At 61.2% G+C, this 22,287-nt stretch overlaps 2 protein-coding genes across 10 annotated transcripts; one reads left to right on the top strand and one right to left on the bottom strand.

Annotated features, from left to right (window-relative positions):
- Positions 1-819: 819 nt before the first annotated feature.
- On the bottom strand, positions 820-12,911 carry RNF44 (ring finger protein 44). Of its 7 annotated transcripts, none has more exons than XM_032447457.2 (11): positions 12,710-12,911; positions 4,755-4,935; positions 4,234-4,450; positions 3,766-3,933; positions 3,427-3,603; positions 3,103-3,264; positions 2,905-3,029; positions 2,714-2,801; positions 2,508-2,629; positions 2,322-2,421; positions 820-2,216 (listed from the first exon to the last, which is right to left on the bottom strand). In XM_032447457.2, the coding sequence occupies exons 2-11, from the start codon at positions 4,859-4,861 to the stop codon at positions 2,154-2,156; spliced, it is 1,329 nt and encodes a 442-aa protein (XP_032303348.2). In that variant the 5' UTR covers positions 4,862-4,935; positions 12,710-12,911; the 3' UTR covers positions 820-2,153. The 7 variants fall into 7 exon arrangements, with proteins under 7 accessions (XP_032303348.2, XP_032303349.2, XP_032303351.2 ...); XM_032447458.2 differs by lacking the exon at positions 12,710-12,911 and adding an exon at positions 12,579-12,701; XM_032447460.2 differs by lacking the exon at positions 12,710-12,911 and adding an exon at positions 12,574-12,609.
- Positions 12,912-12,969: 58 nt separating this feature from the next.
- CDHR2 (cadherin related family member 2) lies at positions 12,970-22,194 on the top strand. 3 transcript variants are annotated; one of them, XM_085519271.1, is made up of 32 exons: positions 12,970-12,986; positions 14,506-14,563; positions 14,757-14,822; positions 14,902-15,041; positions 15,147-15,200; positions 15,336-15,425; positions 15,832-15,921; positions 15,998-16,120; positions 16,199-16,342; positions 16,416-16,491; positions 16,598-16,704; positions 16,779-17,006; positions 17,083-17,238; positions 17,407-17,571; positions 17,675-17,736; positions 17,821-18,061; positions 18,144-18,380; positions 18,539-18,608; positions 18,691-19,305; positions 19,566-19,637; positions 19,879-19,928; positions 20,011-20,162; positions 20,362-20,464; positions 20,542-20,630; positions 20,710-20,784; positions 20,870-20,947; positions 21,029-21,089; positions 21,194-21,318; positions 21,393-21,503; positions 21,600-21,677; positions 21,767-21,827; positions 21,981-22,194. In XM_085519271.1, the coding sequence occupies exons 2-32, from the start codon at positions 14,518-14,520 to the stop codon at positions 22,098-22,100; spliced, it is 3,885 nt and encodes a 1,294-aa protein (XP_085375397.1). In that variant the 5' UTR covers positions 12,970-12,986; positions 14,506-14,517; the 3' UTR covers positions 22,101-22,194. The 3 variants fall into 3 exon arrangements, with proteins under 3 accessions (XP_085375397.1, XP_015731589.2, XP_015731588.2); XM_015876103.2 differs by lacking the exon at positions 12,970-12,986 and adding an exon at positions 13,699-13,756; XM_015876102.3 differs by lacking the exon at positions 12,970-12,986 and adding an exon at positions 14,027-14,113.
- Positions 22,195-22,287: the final 93 nt, after the last annotated feature.

Genomic DNA, 22,287 nt, shown 5'->3' with positions numbered 1-22,287 from the left:
AAAGCAGGTTGGGGTGATGGAGTTAGAGCCCAACCCAACCCAGTCCAACCCAACCCCTGGCTGCCCACAGCACAACAGGAGCCGGGCGCGGCGCCTTGGTATACATCATACATTTATTAGTGAATATCCCTCTCAAAATCAGCCACGACATTAAAAAAAATAATGATTGCACTACTTGGTCAAGCAGAACTAGCAACTTTCATCTTAAAAAAAGTACAAATCTGTTAAAAATTTCAATCAGTATAATACACATATATATAATACAACAGACTAGTTAATGTTAAATGCTACAAAACCAAGATGATTCCAATGGAATGGAAGGAAAAAATAAAACCAAACGAACATAAAAACAAACCGAAACCGAACACTTTTTAGAGCTTTAAGAACCTTTTTTTTTTCTTCTTTTTTGTGTTTTTTTTTTCTATATATTAGCCTTTTTTTGTTTGTTTTTGTTTTTCAAATACATACATGGGGGGAAAAAATGAGGTAACTGTAAAATGTGCAAGTAACAGAGCAAAAAAAATTATATATATATATTTATATATATATATATATATATATATATAAAAACTTTCTAACACAGAACACACGTCCTGGGCCCGTCGGCCCATGGACTGGTATATAGAACAGTAAACAGTCCACTATCCCACCACAGGAAATCATTGGTAAACAGTGGTATCTACAGCGCAGTCAGCAATCACAAACACCCTAAATAATTGGTTTCTTGGATTTTTTTTTTTGTTGGGGTTTTTGTTTTAGGATTTTTTTTTCTCTTTTTTTTTCTTTTTTTTTTCTTTTTTTTGTTGTTTTTTTTCCTGCTTTTATTTTTTTTCTCTTCTGAAATGATACTTGTAGCTGCTCATTGGAATAAATTCTGCAGCACACGAGCTGTGAGCTTTCGAGTCGCCGTCAAAGGACCGTAAGGCTTTCCTGGCTCCCTGGGCACCGCGAGGGCGGGAGGGGACATGGGGGACATGGGGGACATGGGGGGCAGGGGGGGCGTCTCCGTGTTGCGATGTGGGTCTCCTTTGGTTCTGTCACTGAGGGACGGGGGGGGGGCGGGATCCTGCCCAGGGGGCACCGAGCCCAGCGGTGCCGGCGGAGCGGCCTCGACCGCAGACGGGTGGCCGAGAAAGGGAGGCAAAAGGAGCCGGCCAATAGCGACCCGCCCCGCACCGCCCCCCGGTGCCCACCGCCCTCCCGCATCTCGCCGTGCCGGGGCCCAGCCCCGCCGCCCCGCCCCGCCCCGCGGGGACGGCCCGGAAAGCCTGACGGTCCTGCAGAGGCGTTGCGGACATGTGCAGTACAGTGCATGGCAGTATCAGCTGAGCACAAAAACCCCTCTCCCCACCCCCCTCACCCCACAGCCGGCTACACGTAGCCAAGACCACGTTCCAAGCTGGTCAGACATGCATGCATATTGTGAACATTTACATTGGGCCGCGCGGAGGCTCCCGGGCGTCGGCACCGCGGGGAGGGCAGCCCCTCCTTGCGCCCCCCCCCCCTTCATCCTCCTCCTCCTCCTCGCTAATTAATCATGCAAAACGACTCGGGGCAGCCCGGCCCGCAGGACGAGGCGCTCGGGAGCCCCGGGGGGAAACGGGCCCGGCCGCCCCGCAGAGCACGGACCGAGCGGGGTCGGGGCTGGGGATGGGGCCGGGGCCTCCTCCCGCCTGGGAAGGACTCGGAGCGCTGCAGAGTGACCCCAGCCCCGCCGCCCTCCGCTCTCCTCCTGCCGCCGAGGGGAAGAGCGGCCACAGAACCAAAATGTGATGGGAAAAGGAAAAGGAAGGGGAAAAAAAGAACTAAAACCGACCTACCCTAAAACCAACACAAATGGAGGAACGGGGGGAGGTGGTAATAATTCCTAGTGAGTACAAAGACCTGCAGAGTGATGGAGCGACGACAGCGTCTTTGGAGTGCGGAGGACACGGAGGACGCGGCCGCCACCAGCACAACAGCGTTCAGACCCTGCGGCGGCTCCGTGCACGGCGGAGGAGGAGGAACGGCCGCAGCCCGGGCTGCTCAGCGCTCACCACGTCCGAGGAGGCTCTGGGGGGGGTAAGCGCACGGCCAGGCCCCGGCAGCATCCCCCGCCCCTGGAACGACGTCCTCATCCTGTAAGGAATTGTGCGGCTCGGCGCCCGCCGGCCTCAGTCCGCATCACGCTGCACCTCCGACGCGTCCGCCCGGCAGATGGGGCACGTGCGGTTTGCCTGCAGGGGAACAAGGAGAGAAGGGGGCGGTGAAGCAGAGCCCTGCAGGGAACGAAGCCCACCAAAACCCCACTGGGGTCAGGGGTGTCCACAGCCCCATCCCACCTTTAACCATTTGTCGACACACTTGGCGTGGAACTCGTGGTTGCAGGGCAGGACGCGGAGCAGCTGCCGGGCCTCAAAGTCACTGAAGCACACGACGCACCTGGGGAGGGACAGCAGTGAGCCCAAACCCAGCACCAACCCCCCTCCAACCCAACACCCCCCGCCCCGCACACGCCGCTGGCTCACAGGGTCTGCTCGGACTGGTGGCTCTCGGGGTTGAAGCGGTACGACGGGAGGTGCTCGATGTCTGCTTTGGTGAGTCCCCGTGGCTTGGCCTCCCCCAGCCGCTCGGCCAGGTTCAGTAATGCCTGCGGGGAGACGTGGACGGCTCAGCCCCATTGGAGCCACCCCGCAATGCCGGGGTCACCCCATGGGGTGGCGGAGCCACACACCTCGTAGTTCTCCATCTCCACGTCATCCACATCCAGGTCCAGGCTGATCGTGGGTCCCACGGCCGTTGGCGACACAGGAAGCATAGAGCTGCATGCAGGGAGGAGGGGGCCCTCAGCGAGGGTTCCTCCATGGGGACAGAAGCACCACGGCTGCCCCACACCTCCCACATCCCCCCCACCCCAGTACTCACAGGAAATAGGGCAGGAAGCTCGGGTAGTACGGAGGGGGCGGCGGAGGGGGCGGCGGGGGGGGCAGTGCCTGCTGCAGCCGGTACCGCTGGGTGTTCAGCCGCCGGGGCATCATGTGGGGGTATGGCTGTGGGGAGAGAGCAGGGCTCAGGGCCGTGCCCACAGCTCCTGCATCCCCCAGCACCGGGACGGGCACTTACCACGCCGAATGGCAGCTCTTGGTGCAGCGGATCGTGGGGGAGGTAATGCAGCGGCACGGAGGGGGAGAGCGTGGGAGCGTGGTGGGATGGGGGGTACGTGAAGCCGGCGATGGGGTGCTGCTCCCCTCGCAGGTCCACATCATTGTCTATCCTCTGCAGAGGCTGTAGGGGAAACTGTTAGGCTGGAAGGTGTGTCCCAGGTTTCATCCACTGGCATTAGCACTGCACCCACCTGGGGGGCCGCACAGAGATCCCACTCTCTGTTCCAGGGCCCCACGCCTGGCTCTGCAGCACCAACACCTCCCCAGTCCCACCCCGACTCACCATTCGTGGGTGCTGGGCTTGGAGAGGCACGAACTGCCCCAAGGGAGCCATGTGGGGCGGCTGGTGGGGGGGCACTGGCGGCGGGGGCGGGTGCAGGATGTAATGGTCGCTGGAGATGATGGGAGGGAACGTCTGGTAGGAGACTGGGAGCTGTTGCATGGCGCATGCCTGGATCAACTGCAGGGTTTGGAGAGAAATGGGGGTCAGGGGCACTGCTGCCGGCCTCAGAGCATCAAATGGTCCCCACGCCCACAGCCCCTGCGCTCCAGGGTGGCACCCAAACAGCCTTTGGGCAATGTCACCCCCAGGTGTCCCCTTCTGCATCCCACCGTGACTCACCGGGGGCGGGAGGCAGCAGAGCGGGTAGTGCTGTCCACTGAACATCACTGAGCATGCTGGGAGCTGCTGGGTGCTGCACCCAGGGATGTGCTGGCTGGTGTGGATGGGGAAGCCTTGCGTCGTGACGGTGGTGACCGTGTAGGAGAGAGGGACGGGTCCCTGGTGCACCTGGGGACAAGGCATAGAGGATGTGGGCAGAGGACACGGCCCCAGCTGGGCTGTCCCCATCCCGGAGGGGCAGCAGCAGGACACGAAGCACCAGCACTGGGACACAGGCAGCATCCTGCTGGGCTCCATGTGAGCTTTGGACCCCGCTTTATAACCAGCAGTCAAGGTGACATGGGCTCCCACCACCAGCACCAAAGGGGACCACAGGATACATCATACCATGTCATAGAGCTGGCTCTGGACACCAAGGTACAGGCGCAGGGTCAGTCTCAGCACCAGGGCTGCTCCTGCGCCACCTACCTGGTCATGAAGATCCACCATGAATGGGTTCTGGTGGGGCGGGTGAGCGGCCGGGTGCAGCATTCGTGGCGGTGTGCTGGGGAGAGCGTAGGCGCGGGGCTCATCTACAGGGATGTGCGGCTGCTGGGGGAAGGCAGGGTGCAGCTGGGTCTCATCCTGGCCCAGCAGGGTTGCCAGAGGTCGGTCGCGTCGTCCCCACTGACGCCGGACAGGGGGGCTGCGGGGCCACCGCAGGAGAGAAACAGAGCAGGAGTGACCCCCGGGCAGGGTCAGCGCCCAGCAGTGCAATGATCAGGGCTGAGCTCCTCGTCTGGCTGCCAACCTCCAGCTCCACTCGCCCTGTGTGTGCCACCACCCTGCGTCCTCAACACAGGACCCCCACGATGTTCCCCTTGGCCACGCTCCCCACCCTGAGCTCCCCCAACCCACCAGGTGCTGGCGGTTGCCCCAGCAGGATGTACAACCCACAGTGTGTCCCCACACAGGCACGATGGCCACTGGGTCTCCGTGCTGCCCCGTACCTTCGCCGGAGGTGGTCAGGGCTGCTGCAGGGTCCCCCTGAGAAACGACGTTGGTTAAAAGGGGCAGAGGGAGGCCGCCTATTCACTGCCAGTTCCCATGGTCGCATTGGTGACGTCGGGAGGCGGATGGACACGCGGGACCTCAGGCTCCAGGCAGGGCGAGACACCAGCACCTTGGATCCTGCAGAACAACAGCGGGTCATGGCCTATAATCCCCTAGGATAGCACGGGGCTGGAGCACAAACAGGAGCCCCAGATCCTCCCTGATACAGGATAGGGGAGAGGCGTAGAGCTGACTCCAGGCAGCAGCACTATGTACAGTGCAGCATGACCCCAGCATCGCCCAGCCCACTGCCCCTGGCACCCAGACCTGGGCCCACCACCACTCCTGGGGCTGGAGACAGCAGAGCCCAGCCCCCATCGGATACCCAGGCAGCATCCCTGTGCTGTGTGACCTCCCCATGCAAGACACAGACACCGAGTGAGACAGAAGCACATGTTTTTGGCACAGAGAAAAGCAGGCTGGTGGCTGCAGCACTGCCCTGAGCTGCTAATGGGACTGGGTACTACCAATGTGTCTGCAGCCAAGCGGGCTTCAGTGCTGCTCTGGGAGTGCTCTGTCCTGCAGGGCTCCTGTGTGTCTGCTCTGCACCCTCTGCAAGCTGCCACTGGGGCACTGTCCCACCACCCTGCACCCAGCTGGGCCAGTGTCCCCATGTAATTGCCATGCAGCAATGTGCCATCACTCCCAGGAGGTGCCCACTCCTGGGGCTGCTCATTCCCCAGCTCCACACCCCCCCGTGTCCCTGCAGCACCAGGTGGCACAAGTTCCGACCCAAGCAGCTCCATCCTCAAAGCTGTCCCCAGACCCAGCTGGCGGCCACCTCCCTGCACAGTGCCTGCTCCAGCCCTTCCTCCATGTGCTGGGCACGTACATGGGCACAGGCTGAGTGTGCAGCGCCCTGAGCCCGGCAGCAGCACAGCAGGAGGCTGGAGGTGCCCCCAGAAGGACAAAAGGCCGCGTCACTGCAAGGGGTCACAGCCTGACGCCGTGCAGTGTCTCCTGCTGCTCTCAGCCCAGCCCGGGATGCTGCTTGTGAAGCTGAGAGCAATCTCTCTTTTGGGCTCAAACAAAGCCGCCACAGCAGGAGCCCCCGGAGCAGCCCGCATCCCACCGGGTCCCACCGCCGTGGTGCGCAGAGCTGTGCGCCGTCCGTCCTCACCGCTGCTCCGGGGTCCCCCCCGTGTCCCCGCTCACCACCCCACGAACACGGGCCGTGTTCGTGACACCCTGGGGTCAGCGCCCCGAGCCGGGACGCGCTGTGGGCGGACACGCGCGGCCGGGGCTGGGCGGCCACCGGGCACGGGAACAAAGTTAGCGGCGCTCGGTGCCATCTGCCGGGAGCCGCGGCCCCACGCCCCCCCCCCCCCCCACAGGCTCCGTCCCCACGGCAGCGCAGGGTCACGGCGCCGCCCCAAGTGCCGCATCCCCCACGCACGGACCCTCGGAGCGGGGCCGGGCCGTGGCTCAGCGGAGCTGTGTCTTTAAGAGCGGCCGCTCCGGGGCCATGTGCTCGGCGCCAAACAAAAGCAATAACAAAGGCGGCCCCGGGCCCCGCCGCGCCGCCCCGGGGCAGGTGTCCCCGCCGCATTTGGGGGCTGTCGGGGGGCGGCGCCCGCCCCCGCCCCGCTCCCGGAGCCGCCCCCCCCGCCCCCGGCCCTACCTGCACCGCCGGACGGGGCCGCGCTCGTGGAGCCGCCGCGTCGCCCCCGCCTCCTCCCGCCGCTCTTTGTTCGCCGACGCCGGGCCCGGGCCTGCCGCCCCCCCCCCTACCCCCCCCTCTCCCTCCCGCCCTGCCGGCCCCCTCCCCGCCGCCGCCGCCGCCGTTTCCGGTGTCTCTTTGTTACCCGCGGCTCGGGCCGGCCGGGCCGGAGCTGCCGCCGCCGGGTGCGGGAACGGGGGTGCGGCCCCTTTAAGGCGCGGCGGCACCGGCCCGAGCCACAACACTCGGAGGGGCCGGGGGCGCGCGCATGGCGGGAGGGGGGAGAGAGCGGGCGCCAGAGCCACGTGACCAGGCGTGTCACGCTCCGCCGCCATCTTGGAGCGGGGCCGGGCCGCCACGAGGGGCAGCGGCAAAGCGGGACGGGGCGGGAACGGGAAACCGAGCCGACAGCGGGGGGATGAGCGGCGGGGAACGGAGCACGGCACTGAGTACGGAACTAACGGGAGAACCCCCGGCACACACCGACAGCACAACCGGGAGCCCCCAGCACAGCGGGGACACCCCGGCACCGCGCAGCACGGCCCGAACCGGGAACCGGAGCCGCATCCGTGCCGGGCTGCCGCCTTACGGCAACGAGAAACGAGCAGGTACGAGAGGCAGCAGCTGGCAGCGCTATGTCATGGCTGTACACAGCACTGCCCGACAGCTGGGCTTTAACGTGCTCACAACCAAAAGGAGCCAATGAATTGGAACGTCAGCCCTTCGAAAGGGAAACAGAGCCGGGGTCATGGTTCCACAGCTCAGAAGGATCGTCACCACCGGGAGGATCCTGCACACGGCTCCTCTCATGGCCGCCTCCTCACCCCAGTCACACACAGCAGCCCCAGGGCTTCCCCAGGGCACTGAGCACCATGGCTGGGCAGGGGGCACAGCTGCGACAGGGTCACTCTGCTCAGACAGCCCAGAAGGGAACAGCCCAGGAGCTGATACCACCCTCAGTGCCCACTGTTGGCTCCAGGGATGAAGAGGGAGATGGGAGGTGGCACTTGGAGCTTGCCACTAATTCCTGGCAGAGATAGCAGTGCTATTAACAAGGTGGCCAGGACACAGCCTGGTCCTACACACTGCATAAACAGCACACGGAGGCCTAGATGACAGATAACTGTGCACACACTCCCTCCCAGCGTGTTCCAGCAGCACCAGCTCCCCCACGGCCAGCAGCTATCGATGTCCTCGGGACAATGGGGGGAGATGGAACGCAGCTCTGTGCTTGTGCCCTGTGCCCGGCCAGGCCTAGTGGTTGTGGCTGCACACGGAGGTGGCTCAGCTCACACCTGCCCTGTTCTGTCTTAGGGTCACAGCACGACACACAGCCACTAAGACATCCATATAAAAGGCCACTCTGACTATTGGTGTGACAGCATCCTGATGTGGATTTAAGCCTGGAGGAACACAAGGAGCCCAAGTGACAACAGCATTAGCCAGTGCTTCTGGGCAAGGACAAGGGCTTGAGTCCATTCATCTGCCCTTCACTATCAGCCAATGACACCTCCAGTGAAGCTCCTACCTGTGAAGGCTGCACATGCCCAGCTCTTGTCACAAAGAACTGTACAGGTTGAATTCAGGCACCCCACAGCCCATCCTCTTCCTCACAAGAGCCAGAGGTCAGCACAATAGGAGCCCGCTTGAGCCCAGGCTCTTTGCGACACCATCTGCTGCTACAGACGTGCCACCTCCCTGGCCCCATATATAGGTCAGGTCTGTCACAGGATTAGCTGGGGCGATTGGAGTGATATGAGGAAAACTCCCACTGGGAGCAGGCTCCCCCCCAGCCTCTCCTGAACACTCAGCACGGCATCAGCTTCCAGTCGTACCCTCCCCAAGTCCAGGAGAGACCCCCCCCCCCTTCCCACCACCTGCAAATCAAGCAAAAAGAAACCAGCACCAGGCACCAAGGAGTTCCCAACATTTGGGGAGGGACAGCAGGAGGATCCCCACCCTGTACAAAACCTGACAAGGTGACGTGGGACACCCCAACATCAGCGGGTGCTGCACGGCGAGGTGCTTTCCTGCTGGGGAGAGGAGCTCCCCCCCCTCTTTGCACACCTTGCTGGAGCTGAGCTCTCTGGCAGGGGAGGCAAGGACGCCTTCGCTGCGATCGCACACCACCCACTCACACCCCCGGGCTGCCAGCACTGCCATCAAACGCCTCCAGCCACACGCACGGAGACGCTGACATGAGGAGCGAGGAGCTGCACAGGCAGCGGAACTGATAACACCCAGTTTCCTGTCGATCTCTCTCCCACGTGGATTCTCTGATGTCTAATAGCGAGGCTGAGCTGCAGTGCAGAGGGAGAACTAGCAGCCTCTTCCTTCCCAGACCTTTGAAATAGATGCTGCGCTGCTGATCTTAACTGAAACCAGCCAGAAAGTTCAAAGCAGAGAGAGGACTCACAAATAAACAGTAAGCTTGCGCAGCCTTCATTTCCTTAGGACAGGAATCTGCAGACATGTCTCCACCTTTCTTCATCTGCCCTAGAAACAGCTGCACGACCTAAGCAGCATGACCAGAAGGCTGTGGTGCAGCTGTTCAGGTACCTCTGTAGCTCAGCAGCAGGCAGCAATGGGAAGCAGCAATGGGAAGCACCCAGCTCAGCCAGCCCATGGGGTGCTCCAGCCCAAGCAGCTGTCAGAAGGTGTTCAGCAGCCTGTACTGGCCCCGTCCCATGGCTACAAGCACCGTGAACTATGCTCACCTCCGTCTCCTTCCATCCTGCTGCAGGCAGCCCCACAGCTCAGCTGTACATGGGCAGGTGGAGAAGAGCCAGCACTTCCACATTGATCCCTACTCCGCCACCTGGGCAGCCCCCAGGCCCTGCCACTCCTTCCCTCTGCAGGGCACAACGCTTCAGGACTCCTCGCTGCTTTGCCCTTCGTGTGTTTACTCTCCATTCATCCATCTCTGCCTTAAAGCACAGACCCCATCTCCCCCAGAGCACAGCTACCCAAGGGAGCACGGTTACAGCCTGCATCCCTCACCCTCTGCAAGCATCCCACCCAGCCTAGCACACTGCACCAGGGGCAGCCTCCAGACACCTCCCTGCTGCTCTGCCTGCTGGGCACAGGCCGGATCGCTCACACTGCTCTTCTAGCAGCAGCACCTGGCAAAAAGGACACAGAGCCAGGAGCCGATGGATGGCAGCAAGCAATTCAAAACAAAACACCTCTTGAAAGCGTGGGGGACGGTCAGGAAGTTGGGTTGGGTGCTTTGTTTTGCATTTTAGGCAGCCTGTGGGGACACCAACAACCTGCAGCAATCATTTTCAGAAAGGAGCTCGGGTACATTGACAATTTCCAGCTGCTATTTGCCCTCTTTTGTCCTTGATTTACAATTTGCCAGGGCTCTGCTTTCAAGATGCACCTAAACAAGCACTGACCGCTGCCTTAAGCACGAAGGAAGTTTGCTGCCATACCTCCCCAGTGCATCACCCACAGAAAACCCCGCACCAGTGCCCGGGGATAGTTTTAAGAGGGGGAAAAAAACAGCACCATGATTTCCAGGCTGACAGCCCCTGTGCACAAAGCGCGACCGTGCAGTGACAACAGAGCAGCCTGGGGCACAGGAGCCGGCTGACCTCTGCTCCAGCTCTCGCCGGCACATTTTTATTGTTCACCGCTCGCCCAAAGCGCAGGCAACACAGAGAAAAGCAACTAAAGCACTTGGATCAAAAAGCAAACGCAGCTGGGGAGCTGCACCGGCACAGCAGGGAAAAGGCAAAGCTGCTGGAGGGGAGCAGGATCTGTGCCTGCATGGCTGGGGGAGGAAGAAGTGAAGCCAAACCCCCTTCCTTGAGCCACAGAGCGAGGTGCTGGAGCCTGAGCTCACCTCGAGGCAGGATCAGCACAGAGCAGGCAGCTCATCATACAGCATGGCCAGCCCCTCTGCTCTATGTGGTCAAGCTTGAGGCCACCATTGGAAAAATAAGGCTCCCAGAGCACTGTAGGCAGTGCTCCCCTTGCTCCTGCCTCGCACACAGCCAAGCAGGGAGCCCTCCCAAAGCACCCAGCTCTAGGACACCTGGTTGAGCCAACCATCCAGCCAACGTTCCCTCCAGCACCAGGCAGGTGACGAGCCACATCTCTACAGCTGGGCTGCACGCAGGGAGCCAAGGGACAGCGGGAAGGTGCCGTGTGCTGCCAGCAACCGGCTTCAGAGATGAAAACCCAACAGCATCCAACAGCTCCGTGCTTTGCTGCCGATAACCAGTGCTGGCTGCCCAGCCAAGCCCCGCGGCCAGGCTCACGTGACAGCCAAGTGGATGCACACAGTAGGAGTGGCTGTAGTGACAGCCTTACCGCTGGTGTCGGACACACATCTAAGCCCAGCAAATCCCAACGCTCTGCAGCGCTCATTTACAAACCCCACACGCAATGCACAGGTACACGCAGGCTTCAGCAAGAGCTCGGTGCCCGTGGCCTGCTGGAGATGCACAGGGAACAGTGAGCGTGGGGAGATGGGACCCTCTGATGGACAAGGATGAGCCTGTGCTACATCTGGGGGAGGAAGAGCCTTGGTTCAAGAGCCCAGCCTGCATCAACACCACTCCATGATGTCAGTGTGCTCCTGCCCCATGGACATTCATTGGGACACCTGATGGGATCAGTGGGACATCACCTCATCCCGCTCTGCATCCCATGGCTTTGTTTCACACCCAGCCTCTAATACAGGACTTCAACAGCGCACACCTGGATACAATGCTACAAGCCAAGGCTTTACCTGCTGGCTGTTACTTCATTCCTGTAACAGGCCCATAAACCAGCGCTAATTAAATCTCTCCTAAACTCTCTTCCATTTAAAATAAAAATCCATAGTCCCTATTTCATTAGCTGGCTTTGGGTTTTACAGCTTGATCAATTCCCCTCGCAGAGCCCCAGTCCCAGGCAGGCAGACACAAACACACAGCGAGCAGCTTCCACTGTGCAAATCAATGGGGATTTGCAAAGTCTCCTCTCTCAGCTCTTTGTTCTGCACTCGCCGAGCGGAGCCGTGCAGCACATCAGGTCGGGGCGGTGGGAACATCCCTCCCAGCAGCCAGATGGGGCCGTGCTGCTCCCTGCAGCGAGGGGACAACCAGCGGGAGCCCCATAAACACGGCCCCGACCCCAAAGGCAACGCAGCCTTGTGTGCAGCACCGCTCCTCCTGCAGCACGGCCAAGTGGGACGAGGCCCAGCTCGGGCAGACAAAAAAGCAGCGGCTGCTCTCAGCTCCTGCAAGAAGCGGAACAAACGGAGCAGCGGTACCGAGCGCTCCGCTCACCATTTATTTCCTCCCCTTCCTGCCCACCCCCATCGCAGTGCGGGGCCTCAGTCGGGCCGTGCCGGGCTCCACGAGCCGAGCACAGCGGGGATGGACGGGCAGCACCGGGCAGCCACCCCGCACACCGGGGTTAAGGACAACGTCCCGCTGCCCCTTATCCGAGCACCGGGACGTGCCGGGCCGCGGTTCCCCGTGTCCTAATGTTGGTACGGAGCCGCTCCCGCTGCCTTCAAAGCAGCACCCAAAGGTGCCAACAAAGGCCCGGTGCTGCGCTCCGCATTCGCCGTATTTTGAGCCGGCCTTATTATTTCCACTGCACCGTGCATTATTACCCGCCATGCAGCGCACTGACATCAGGCTCAGCCCGATCCCTCACGGCCGCTCCTCCTCCTCCTCCTCCTGCTGCTGCTGCCGGGGCTCCGGCCCCAGCCCACGCACAGCTCCGGGATGCGGGAGCCGCGCACCGCACACCGTGCAGCCCCGGGCCGAGCCGCGTTGGCTCCGGGTGCCGGCACAGGGAGCGAGGCCGCTCGGTGCTGCGGTCGCCCCGCTCGGTGCCGTCCCGCTGCGGCCTCCATACGGCCCGGCCCGCATCGCACCGCTGGGCCCTGCGGGACGGAGCTGCCGTACCCGCAGCACAGCGCACCCACCCCGCGGCACAGCCGCCATGGCCGCCCCGCTCCGTCCCCGCTCACGTCCCGCCGCCCGGTGCTCCCCGAGCACGGAGCCCGGCCCGGCCCACACGGCGACAGCCCCGAGTGCGGCCCGCGCTCACACCTCACCGGGCCCCGCCGGAGCGCCCTCCCGGTGCCGGTCCCGGTGCCGCTCCCCCCGTCGCACCGCCTGGGCCCTGCCCCGGCTCCGCCGCCCCCCCCGCCGGTTCCGGTGCCCGGCACCGCGCCCCACAACCTACCGGAGGCGCCGCCCCCGCCGCTCTCGGGCCGCTCGGTTCGTGCCCCGGCCGCGCTCCGGGCTCAGCCCGCTCGCATGGCGCGGCGGCCGGGCCCGCCGGGCTCGGTGTCCGTCCCGGTGCCGCTCGCGCTCCGGCCTCGGCCCCGCCTCACGGCGCCCCCTGCGATCCCGAGCCGATGGAACCGGCCGCCCCCTGCGCCGCCACCAGGTGGGAGCGTCCAACCCGGCCCCAGCGCCGTAATGAGCCTAAAAGAGCCGCAACTAAAACGCGCTGCGGGGTGAGAGCCGTAATGATCCGAGAGGATGCGCACTACAGGGACAGGGGGAAGGGCGGGGTGGGAATGTGGGTAGGGATGGAGATGGGAACAGAGATGGGAACGGAACGGAGACAGGGATGGGAAAAGGGATAGGGATAGAAACGGGAACAGGGCTGGGTTCAGGGATGGGGACAGGGATGGAGCTGGGAATAGGATGTGGATCTGGGTAGGGATGGGGATGGAGGCGCTGGGGACATCCCAGGCCAACCCTTAGAAGGTTTGGGGGTGTCCTGGGACAGTCCAGGAGGGTTTGCAGTGGGCTGCCTTGCACCAGGCCTGAGGGACTCGAGGAACGAGGGCACAGTGACCCTTCAGCAGTAGGGGCTGTCCTGGACCAGCCCTCAAGAGTTTCACCCCAGTCCTGGCCCTTTATGGGGTGCAGTGGGGCCTTAGAGCAGGCTGGGTGTCCTGGCTGGGTGTCCTGGGGTGTGCAGAGCTGTGCGGGCTCCTGGCCCCCTGAGATCCTCCCCAGTGTATAAGAAGGAAGAGGGCCAGGCCCGAGGTCCTGCAGAGCCAGTACAGGCTGTGTCTGTGCCTCCCCCCACTCTCACATCCCAGCCTTCTTCTGCATGAGCAGAGCCACACAATCCACCCTTGTCCCCAGCAGGGCTGAAGTAGGTCAGGGAGGCAGAGCTGAGCCCTCTAGGCCCCCCCAGGGAGGGAACCTCACAGCGGGGGATGCACGAGGCCCCAGCGGCAGCTCCACTGGGTCGGTGCCCACCTGTGTCCTGGTGAGACCTCCCTGCTCCAGCCCAGGGGATGCCAGGCAGTTCCTCAGCCCCTCCCCAGTGCCCTGGGTTTGGGGTCCCCCTGCAGCCCTACAGGCAGAGTCCCCAGGGTGCGGGTTGGGGTGGATGAGCCACGGGGATGGTCCCCAGCACAGGGGGCTGGAGCTGGGGAGCAGTTGCTGGGCTGGGCCAGAGCTGGGTGATGAGCAGCAGGGAGGAGAATGGAGAAAGCAGTTTCTCACCCCTTAATTGCAGTTAATCATTGATGAACTTGCTTACTTCAGGAGTCAAAGTTCTGCAGTGCTGCCAGGGTGCAAGCACGGCATAGCTGCCGGCAGCATCCCGGCTAGGTGCCTGCAGGTAAGGGATCCCAGCACGACCCCCCATGGGCACTGCAGTCTGGGTTTGGGGTGGGGGAATGTCTGTTGGAGGGGGTGAGCTGTGGGGGCTGCCCATAGGCGGTGATGTAAGAGAGGGGGATGTTGTGGGGTGTCACAGCTCTCTCTGGGGCTTCCATGTGGGGCTTGGAGTGATCTGGAGTGACTCAGCCTTCAGCTGTGCTCAGGAGCTGGTCTTGGGGTCCCCAGATACTCCTGAGGTCACCAGAACCTACAGACCAGCTCCATCCCCCCACTGTATCCCCATGGGATGGGACCTGTTCCCTTGGGCAGCTCAGTCCCATCCCATGCTCTTCCAGTGGGCATGGTGGGGGGGCTCGGAACATGCCCCAGTTTCTCTTCTGTGTTCCACAGGCTTTGGGCAGGATGGCATGGCACCCGCTGCTGCTGCTCCCCTTCCTCCTGGCAGCAGGTGAGGACTTTGCTTGGTGCAGGCCTGGGTTGCAGGGAAGCATCAGAGACGCTTCCAGCTCCATCCCATTTCCCTGGGGGCATCCATGACCCCCAAAAGTGGCACTGTGGGCTGGGCAGGGGAGGGTGAGGAGTGGGAGTTGTGGGGTGAGGAGGGGGAGATCCCCTGCACTCAGCTCATGTTCTCCCTGCAGCTTCAGGAAACACAGCTCCCATCTTCAACATGACCCTCGTGTACGTGCCTGAGGACCTGCCGATAGGTGAGGGGCGGCTGCGGGGGGGCTGCTGGGATGGGGGGAGAGCCTGGGGATGACGATGCCTTTCTCCCCTTGTCCCCAGGCGCGATTGCTTTCAGTCTGTCAGCCTATGACTTAGATGGGGACCCAATCACCTACGACATCACTGGGGAAGATTCCTTCTACTTTAAAGTTGATGCACAGACAGGTGTGGTGACACTGAAAAACCTGCTGGACCGTGAGGTGAGAGCAGGGACTGGGAGATGGGGCCATGGGGATGAATGGCAGAGCCCTCGGACTGAGGCTGAGCTCTGCCTGCCCTGACTGAGCTCTACTTTCCCTCCCCAGTCCAAGGCCAAGCTCGACATCTTTGTCATATTGTCTGACGGGATCAATACAGCAGTGAGTAGTGGGAACAGGGATCACAGTGGGGTCTCCGCAGGGTCTCAGTAATGCTGACTGTGATGCTCAGTGGGGCTTTGCCCAGGGGGGCAGTGCTGGCCGGCTCCTTTTCCCTTATCCAAGCTCTCCCCACAGGTCACCAGCCGCCTGACCATCATCGTGGATGACCGTAACGACAACGCACCCATCTTCCAATACCTGCCCTATGAAACCTCTGTCCTCGAGGTACCTTCCTGGGACCTGTTAGCCCCATGGGAGGGTAATTCCCATGGCATGGGTGTGCCTGGTGACAACAGGAAATAATAATGTGTGGTGACAGCATGAAGTGACGCTGCGCCTGGGCGTGTGGTTGTGGTGTTTGGTGATGGTATTCCTGGCAGTCATATCAGTGCTACTGGGGCTGGTGTGCACTGGGACTCTGCCCTCACCTCTCCTTCACACACCAGGGAGTGCCCATGGAGCTGCTCAGCCTGGGACAGGGCAAGGCTAGCTCAGGGTGCAGACAGGGAGTGGGGCTGCAATCCCTGCTCATGCAGAGACCTAAGCCCCAGATGGGGTTGGGAGGGGCTGGGCTCAGCACCTTAACCCTGCTGCCCTGTGCAATGCCACCATTGCCTCTCTGTGCACCCAGAACACAACAGTGGGCAGCATCATCTACACCGTGTTTGCCAATGACTCTGACACTGGGTCTGCTGCCAGAGTCAGCTACAGCATCCAGGAGGTAAGCACCGCAGCTCTGTGTGGTGGGGGCTCCCCATGGGCCAGGTCTGCTGACATGTGTCAGCGTTCTCTTCCAGGTGATCCCAGACACCACGAAGAACCAATGGCTCTTCTACATCCTATCCAACGGGAGCGTGGTGCTGAACAACTCGCTGGACTACACCATGAACACCTTCTTCCAGCTGAAGATCCTTGCCCAGGTGAGGGACATCTTGTCCAGGTAGGGGCAGTGGGTGTGAAGTCGTGGTGATGTGCAACTAATGGGTGCTGTGCCCCAGGATGGCGGAGGGATGCTGGGCAACCAGACGGTCATCCAGAACAGCAGCACCTACCTGTCCATCGCCGTCATCGATGTGCCCAACCTGGACCCACGTTTCCTCAACGAGCCCTACTCCGGCTCCGTGCCCGAGGGCTGCCCAGTGGTGAGCAGCCTGACCTGCTGCCGTGGGGCTGGAGGTGTCCCCAGGCTGTGCCTTGATGGCTGTGTCCCCACAGGGCACCACAGTGCTGACCGTCACGGCCATGGACAGAGACATAGGGGTGAACGATAAGATCTCCTACAGCATCACCAGTGAGTGAAGGGGCACAGAGTAGGGTGGGCACCCAGGGGATTGCATCTGGACTCCAGCAGCCAGCAACCCTCCCCATGACTGAACCTGGCCCCTGCTGTCCCCTAGATGCCAGTGCCCCCTTTGCCATCAACGACACGACAGGCACCATCACTGTCAGACAGCTGCTGGACCGTGAGCAGCTGCCGAGCGAGGAGGTGCTGTTGGAGGTCATGGTGAGTGGGACAGCATGAAACACCCGTTCTTTTCCTCGCCCCACAAGGCCTGACCTGCTCCTCTGCTTGCACAGGCACGTGAGAGCAACCTGGACATCTATGGCAACGTGGCCCAGGCCAGCACGCTGGTGACAGTGTTGGTGACTGATGTCAATGACAACAAGCCTCAGTTCTACCAGTGCTCCTTCTCCAACTGCGACTTCAACGACACCCAGAGCAACTTCACAGGGAGCATCGTGGAGCACTCCTCCTCCAAAGTGCCTGTGTCCAACCTCAACATCGTTGCGCATGACCCAGACAAGGTGGGAGCCCGTCCCTGGGGCTTTGCTGCTGTGCCACTGCTCCATCACCCTCACCTCATGTCCATCTCCCCAACAGGGCATCAATGGCACTTTTGAGCTGTACCTGCAGGGTGCGAGTGCCAGTGCATTCACTGTCTCCCCCACTAGAATCGTGGGTACAGGGGAGGTGCAGATCCTCGTGCAAAACCCATCAGCTGTGGATTATGAGCTAACCCACGTCATGGTGGTGCAGGTGGGTCCCTCCTCCCCACGTGCCTGGGGACACAGCCCTTCCCCTACAAGGACAAGAGCAGAGCAGAGCTTTGCCACAACAGCTTGTTTGGTTCAGAGGAGCTGGGCCAGATGTGACAGCTGTCTCTACTTGGGGACCCATGTGAGACACTGTCACTTCACCCCACAGCTCATTGCTAATGACACAGGGAATCCCACAGACTGCTGCTCCACAGCCACCGTGACCATTGACATCATTGACACCAATGACCACATCCCTGAGTTCCCACAGAGCAGCTACAACCTGAGAGTGCCGGAGAACAGCCCTGATGGCACCGTCATTGCCAACATCACGGTGTGACCCTTGGGGACACTTTTTGGGGTGCTCAGTGCCCACACCCAGTGCTTCACATCCATCACTGAAGCAGGTTCTCTTGATGTTTCCTGCTCTCTTTTAGGCTTATGATCCAGATAGCGGAGCTGGTGGCCAGATCACCTACTACCTGCTCCCGGAGAGCATGTACGTGGGGCACAGCTGCTGGGGGGCTGTGGGTGCCACCTGCCCTGGGCTGGAGCCCTGCTGATGGGTCTGTGTGTGCTGCAGCCAGGACATTTTCATGGTGAATGCCACGAGCGGGGTGGTGATGGTGAGGAATGGGTCCCTCCTGGACCGGGAGTTGCGCTCTGTGTACTACGCCAACCTGCAAGCCAAGGACGGGGACAACATGACGGGCACCACGCTGCTGGAGATCACTGTGCTAGATGAGAATGACGAGAAGCCCGTCATCATTGGCTCCTACTTCATCTCCGTGGAAGAGGGGCAGAACGTCAGCACACAGATCAGGGTGGGCACCATGAGCAGAGGAGCCAGGGTTTGTCCTGGGCTGCAAACAACCCCTCTCCATCCCCCTGGTGCTCGCTTTGCAGGCCATCGACAATGATGAGGAAGGCACTCCCAACAGTGAGCTGGGCTACAGGATCGTGCCAGGGCTGTACAGCAACAACTTCACCATCAACCAGATCACTGGAGAGATGCACAGCATTGAGCCGCTGGACCGTGAGGCCGTGGATGATGACGAGGGGCAGCTGGTGGTGACAGTGGAGGTGTACGACCACGGGGTGCCGCAGCAGAGCACGATGGTGAACGTCACCATCACTGTGGCGGTGAGCACTGGCCACAGCCAGAGCAGGTGGAAAGGTGGCAACGTGTTCCCATGTGCCACAGTTGGAGCAGGGAGCAGGTGTCCGTGCTCCTGTCCCCTGCTCCGTGCCAGACCCCTATCTCCAGCACAGTGATGCTCATGGGCTATCATCTCCTGCAGGATGTGAATGACAACACGCCAGTGTTCCTCCAACAGTCCTATGAGTTCTTCGTCTTTGAAAGCTCTGACGGTATGAGGAGGGTGGTCAGGCTGTGGGACAAACAGCGCGTGGGGTCGGACAGACGGACACTGAGAGTCTGCCTCACCTGCAGGGTCCTTCGTGGGGGAAGTCATGGCCACGGATGCTGACCGGACAGAGATCAACTCCCGCATCTCCTTCCAGCTGGAGCGGAGCACCGGCTCCAGCAACTTCTTGATCAGCTCATTCCGCCTGGGGCCGGGCAACTACAGCGGGCGGCTCTTCCTTGACCCCGATGTGTCTGTAGACTATGACACCATGCAGGATAAATTCTTCTCCTTGGTGGTGCTGGCGGAGAACACAGCAGCAGACAATGCAGGGAACGTGGCCAACGTCTCAGTGCGGGTCAACATCCTCGATGTCAACGATGAGCCGCCCACCATCCTGCCATCCTCACTGGAGGGTGTGAGCGTGAGTGAGAACGGCACGCAGCAAGGTGTGATCCACACCGTGGTCGCCTCTGACCCAGACACCAACCACTCGCTGGTCTTCGAGGAGCTGTCGGTCGCCTGCTATAAGGGTGGTAGCAGCGCTGGGGAGGTGTGCTGGGACTGGTTTGTGCTGCTGCCCAATGGCTCGGTGTTGGCCAACAGCTTGGACATTGACTACGAGCTGTGTGACGTGGTCCTGCTGACCATGCGGGTTGAAGACCTCTACACTCAGAAAGGCAACCAGTACAGCCAGAACGGTACAGGCAGAACCCACACCCTGTGTCCACCATCAGCAGGGCAGGGAGGAAGATGGGATCTGGGGCTCCTGCTTCCCCAGAGGAGCGCCTCTTTGGGATGGGGGGAGGCTGCCCGCAGCTCTTTGGTCCCTTTGGGTTGGTGGGGAGGTGTCCCCAGTTCTTTGGTCTCTGCCACAGGGATCTGGGCCTTCTGGGGGAATGTGGCTCCCAGAGGACACAGAGCAGGACTGACCAGAGCTCTGTGTTTGTGTCTTTGGCAGAAACCCTGCAGATCCAGATCACAGACATTAATGACAACGCGCCAATCTTCCTGCCTGTCACTGGGACCTTCGGTGAGCAGAGGAGCTTAGGACACAGCATCCTTGAGCTGCTCTTTGCTGTGTGGCTCTGCCCAGCTCCCCAGGGCTGTGAGCAGTGTGGTGTCCGGGCTGGGACAACTCGCTGCTCCCCATGAAGAGCAGCAGGAGGAGCTCAGGGCTGCACCTGCTGTACTGAGCCATGGGGCATGCAGGGCATGGGGTGCACAGCACACTTAGCTGCAAAGCACCACAACTGCCCTGTCTTTCTCCACAGTCATGGTCCCTGAAATCTCTCCAGTGGACCTGCAAGTGGCTACTGTGAAGGTGAGGAGCTGTACTTGCTTCTGAGGAGCTGGGCTCACCCATCCCTGCCCACCCGTGCTGCTGACACACTTTATCCCTACAGGCCACAGATGCCGACTCAGGGCTGGGAGGAACCATCTTTTTCTCCATCATCAGCGTGGTGTTTGTGCAGGAAGATGGGGCCAAGCGGCCCTTTGAGAACCTCTTCAAGGTGGTGACCTCAGCTGACCAGGACGGCTACACCGGGAGCATCCAGTAATGCCATGGGGCCGGGCTGAGCTGGGGGTTGCATGGTGTGGGGCTGAGCCCAGCTCAGCTCCTTTGCCACGTGGAAGGGATGGATGGAGGGCACCCCCTGCTCCTTGGTCCCCATCAGAGGGACCTGAGCGTGCTAGGAGGATGGGGCTCTCGGAAGACCCAGCCCCATGGGATGCTGATGTCCCCATCCCTTCAGGGTAGCCAGCAACCTGGACAGCTCATTGAAGGGGAAGTACCAGGTGACTGTGGAGGCTCGGGACAGCGCAGCACCGCAGCACGCGACACAGACCACTCTCAATGTGAGTGTCACCCCATCCTCTCTCTGGGGATGCCCCATGTCCTGCTGAGCCCCTCTCATTCCGTTATCCCCACACAGATCTTCACAGTGGATCAGAGCTACCGCATTCACCTCCAGTTTGTGACAACAGTGGATGAAGTGCAGAGCAATTTGGAAAGCATCAGAGTGTATGGAGGCCTGGCAGGGGCTGGGGCTGCAGGTCCTGCTGCTCCCTATACACACACCTCACCTATAACCTCATTGCAGGGCCCTGACCAGTGCCACTAAGGCAGGGGTCTATGTGGCAGCCATCCGGAGCTATGAGGACAGCCGTGCCACTCAGTGAGCAGGGGTGCAGCGATGGCATTGGCCATGGGGAGGGCACTGTGCCCCACAGCCCGCTCACCACTTCCTCCTGTCCCTGCAGGGTGCAACCCAAGTCGGTGATGGAGGTGTACTTCGTCTACAGCAATGGCACAGCACTGGACGTCAACCAGCTGAGCCTGTGTGTGGTGGGGAGGGAGCTGTGTGTGTGCCAGCACTGCTGCCCACCCCATTGCTCATCCCGCTTCCCTTCCCTTGGCAGGCTCATCCATAGCGACCCGCTGGTCCTGGCCAACCTGATCAACCTGGGCCTGGCCGTCATCGTGAGTGGGGCTGGGCAAGGGCTGCAGGGACAAGGCAGCAGCCCCATGTGGTTCACTGGGGGTCCTCGTGCCTACACAGCACCCTTAGCTCCACTGTGTGTTAGGGCCCTGGTGAGGTGACAGAGCCCAGCAAGGAGAAGCAGATGATTGGTGTCATTGCGGGGCTGGCAGCGTTCCTGGTCCTCTTCATCCTCATCGCGATCCTGGCCTTGGTGCTGACCATCCGGAGGTATCATGCACCCAGTTTGGGTCCCCACATACCCCTTGTCCCCACATCCCCACTCACCATCACCATCCCTGCAGCTACAAGAGGAAGCTGAGTGCGATGAAGGCTCTCAAGGCAGCCACGACACTGAGCCCAGCTGTGGTGCAGGGAGCGGGCATCCCCGGCACCAACAAGTACAACGCTGAGAGGTGAGCGAGGGCTCCCTGTGCCTGTCCCCATGTTGCTCCCACATCGCTGACCCCACAGGCTGACCCCAACACTCTCTACCACCCACCCCTGGCTAGGGCCAACCCCATGCTGAACCTCTCGCTGGACCCATCCCATGACCTGGGCTTCCATGAAGAAACCAGCTCGGTGGCCAGGTGAGCCCTACAGGCAGCCCCAAAGGCCACAAGGCTGCTACCCTACATCCCCATGCTGCCACCACCTCTTAACCCTTCTCTTTCTGCAGCATCAATTCCCTGGATGAAAACAAGGTGGATTCACCCAAGGAGGACAACTTCAAGGCCCAGGTAGGAGGCAGGGCATCCCGCCCCCTCTGCCCAGCTCCATTCTGCGGTGGCACACAAACTGCTGGACCCTCGTGCCCCTTTCTCTCCATCCCAGCTCTGGGGGTGGATGGGGTGTCCCTGCCCCCCCCCCCCTCTGACTGTGCTTGTTTGCAGAGAGGCAGCCCACATCCCACAGACTCCACTGAGGACGAAGCTCTGGCGGCCGCCCTGAACATGAAGGATCCCCCCAAAATGGCCTACATCAACACTGCCTTCAACACCACCGACCTGTGAGCAGCATACGGGGCGCAGAGGGGCCAGAGCGGGACTCGGGCAGCTCCTCTGGCGATGTCGTGTTCAATCCCGGCAATAAACCCATCTCACGTGGTGACAGCGTCCCATGGCCACCAGCCCCTTGGTGCAGGCCCCAGGGGGTCCCCTCTCCTGGTGTGTTGAGGTCAGGCTGGAGGGGTTTGGTGTC

This window comes from Coturnix japonica, chromosome 18, assembly GCF_054131305.1.
Source record: "Coturnix japonica strain WE chromosome 18, WE-NBRP24, whole genome shotgun sequence".
Classification (NCBI taxonomy): domain Eukaryota; kingdom Metazoa; phylum Chordata; class Aves; order Galliformes; family Phasianidae; genus Coturnix; species Coturnix japonica.
The sequence above is the reverse complement of the archived record's forward strand: the minus strand, read 5'-3'. Positions and strand labels throughout refer to the sequence as shown.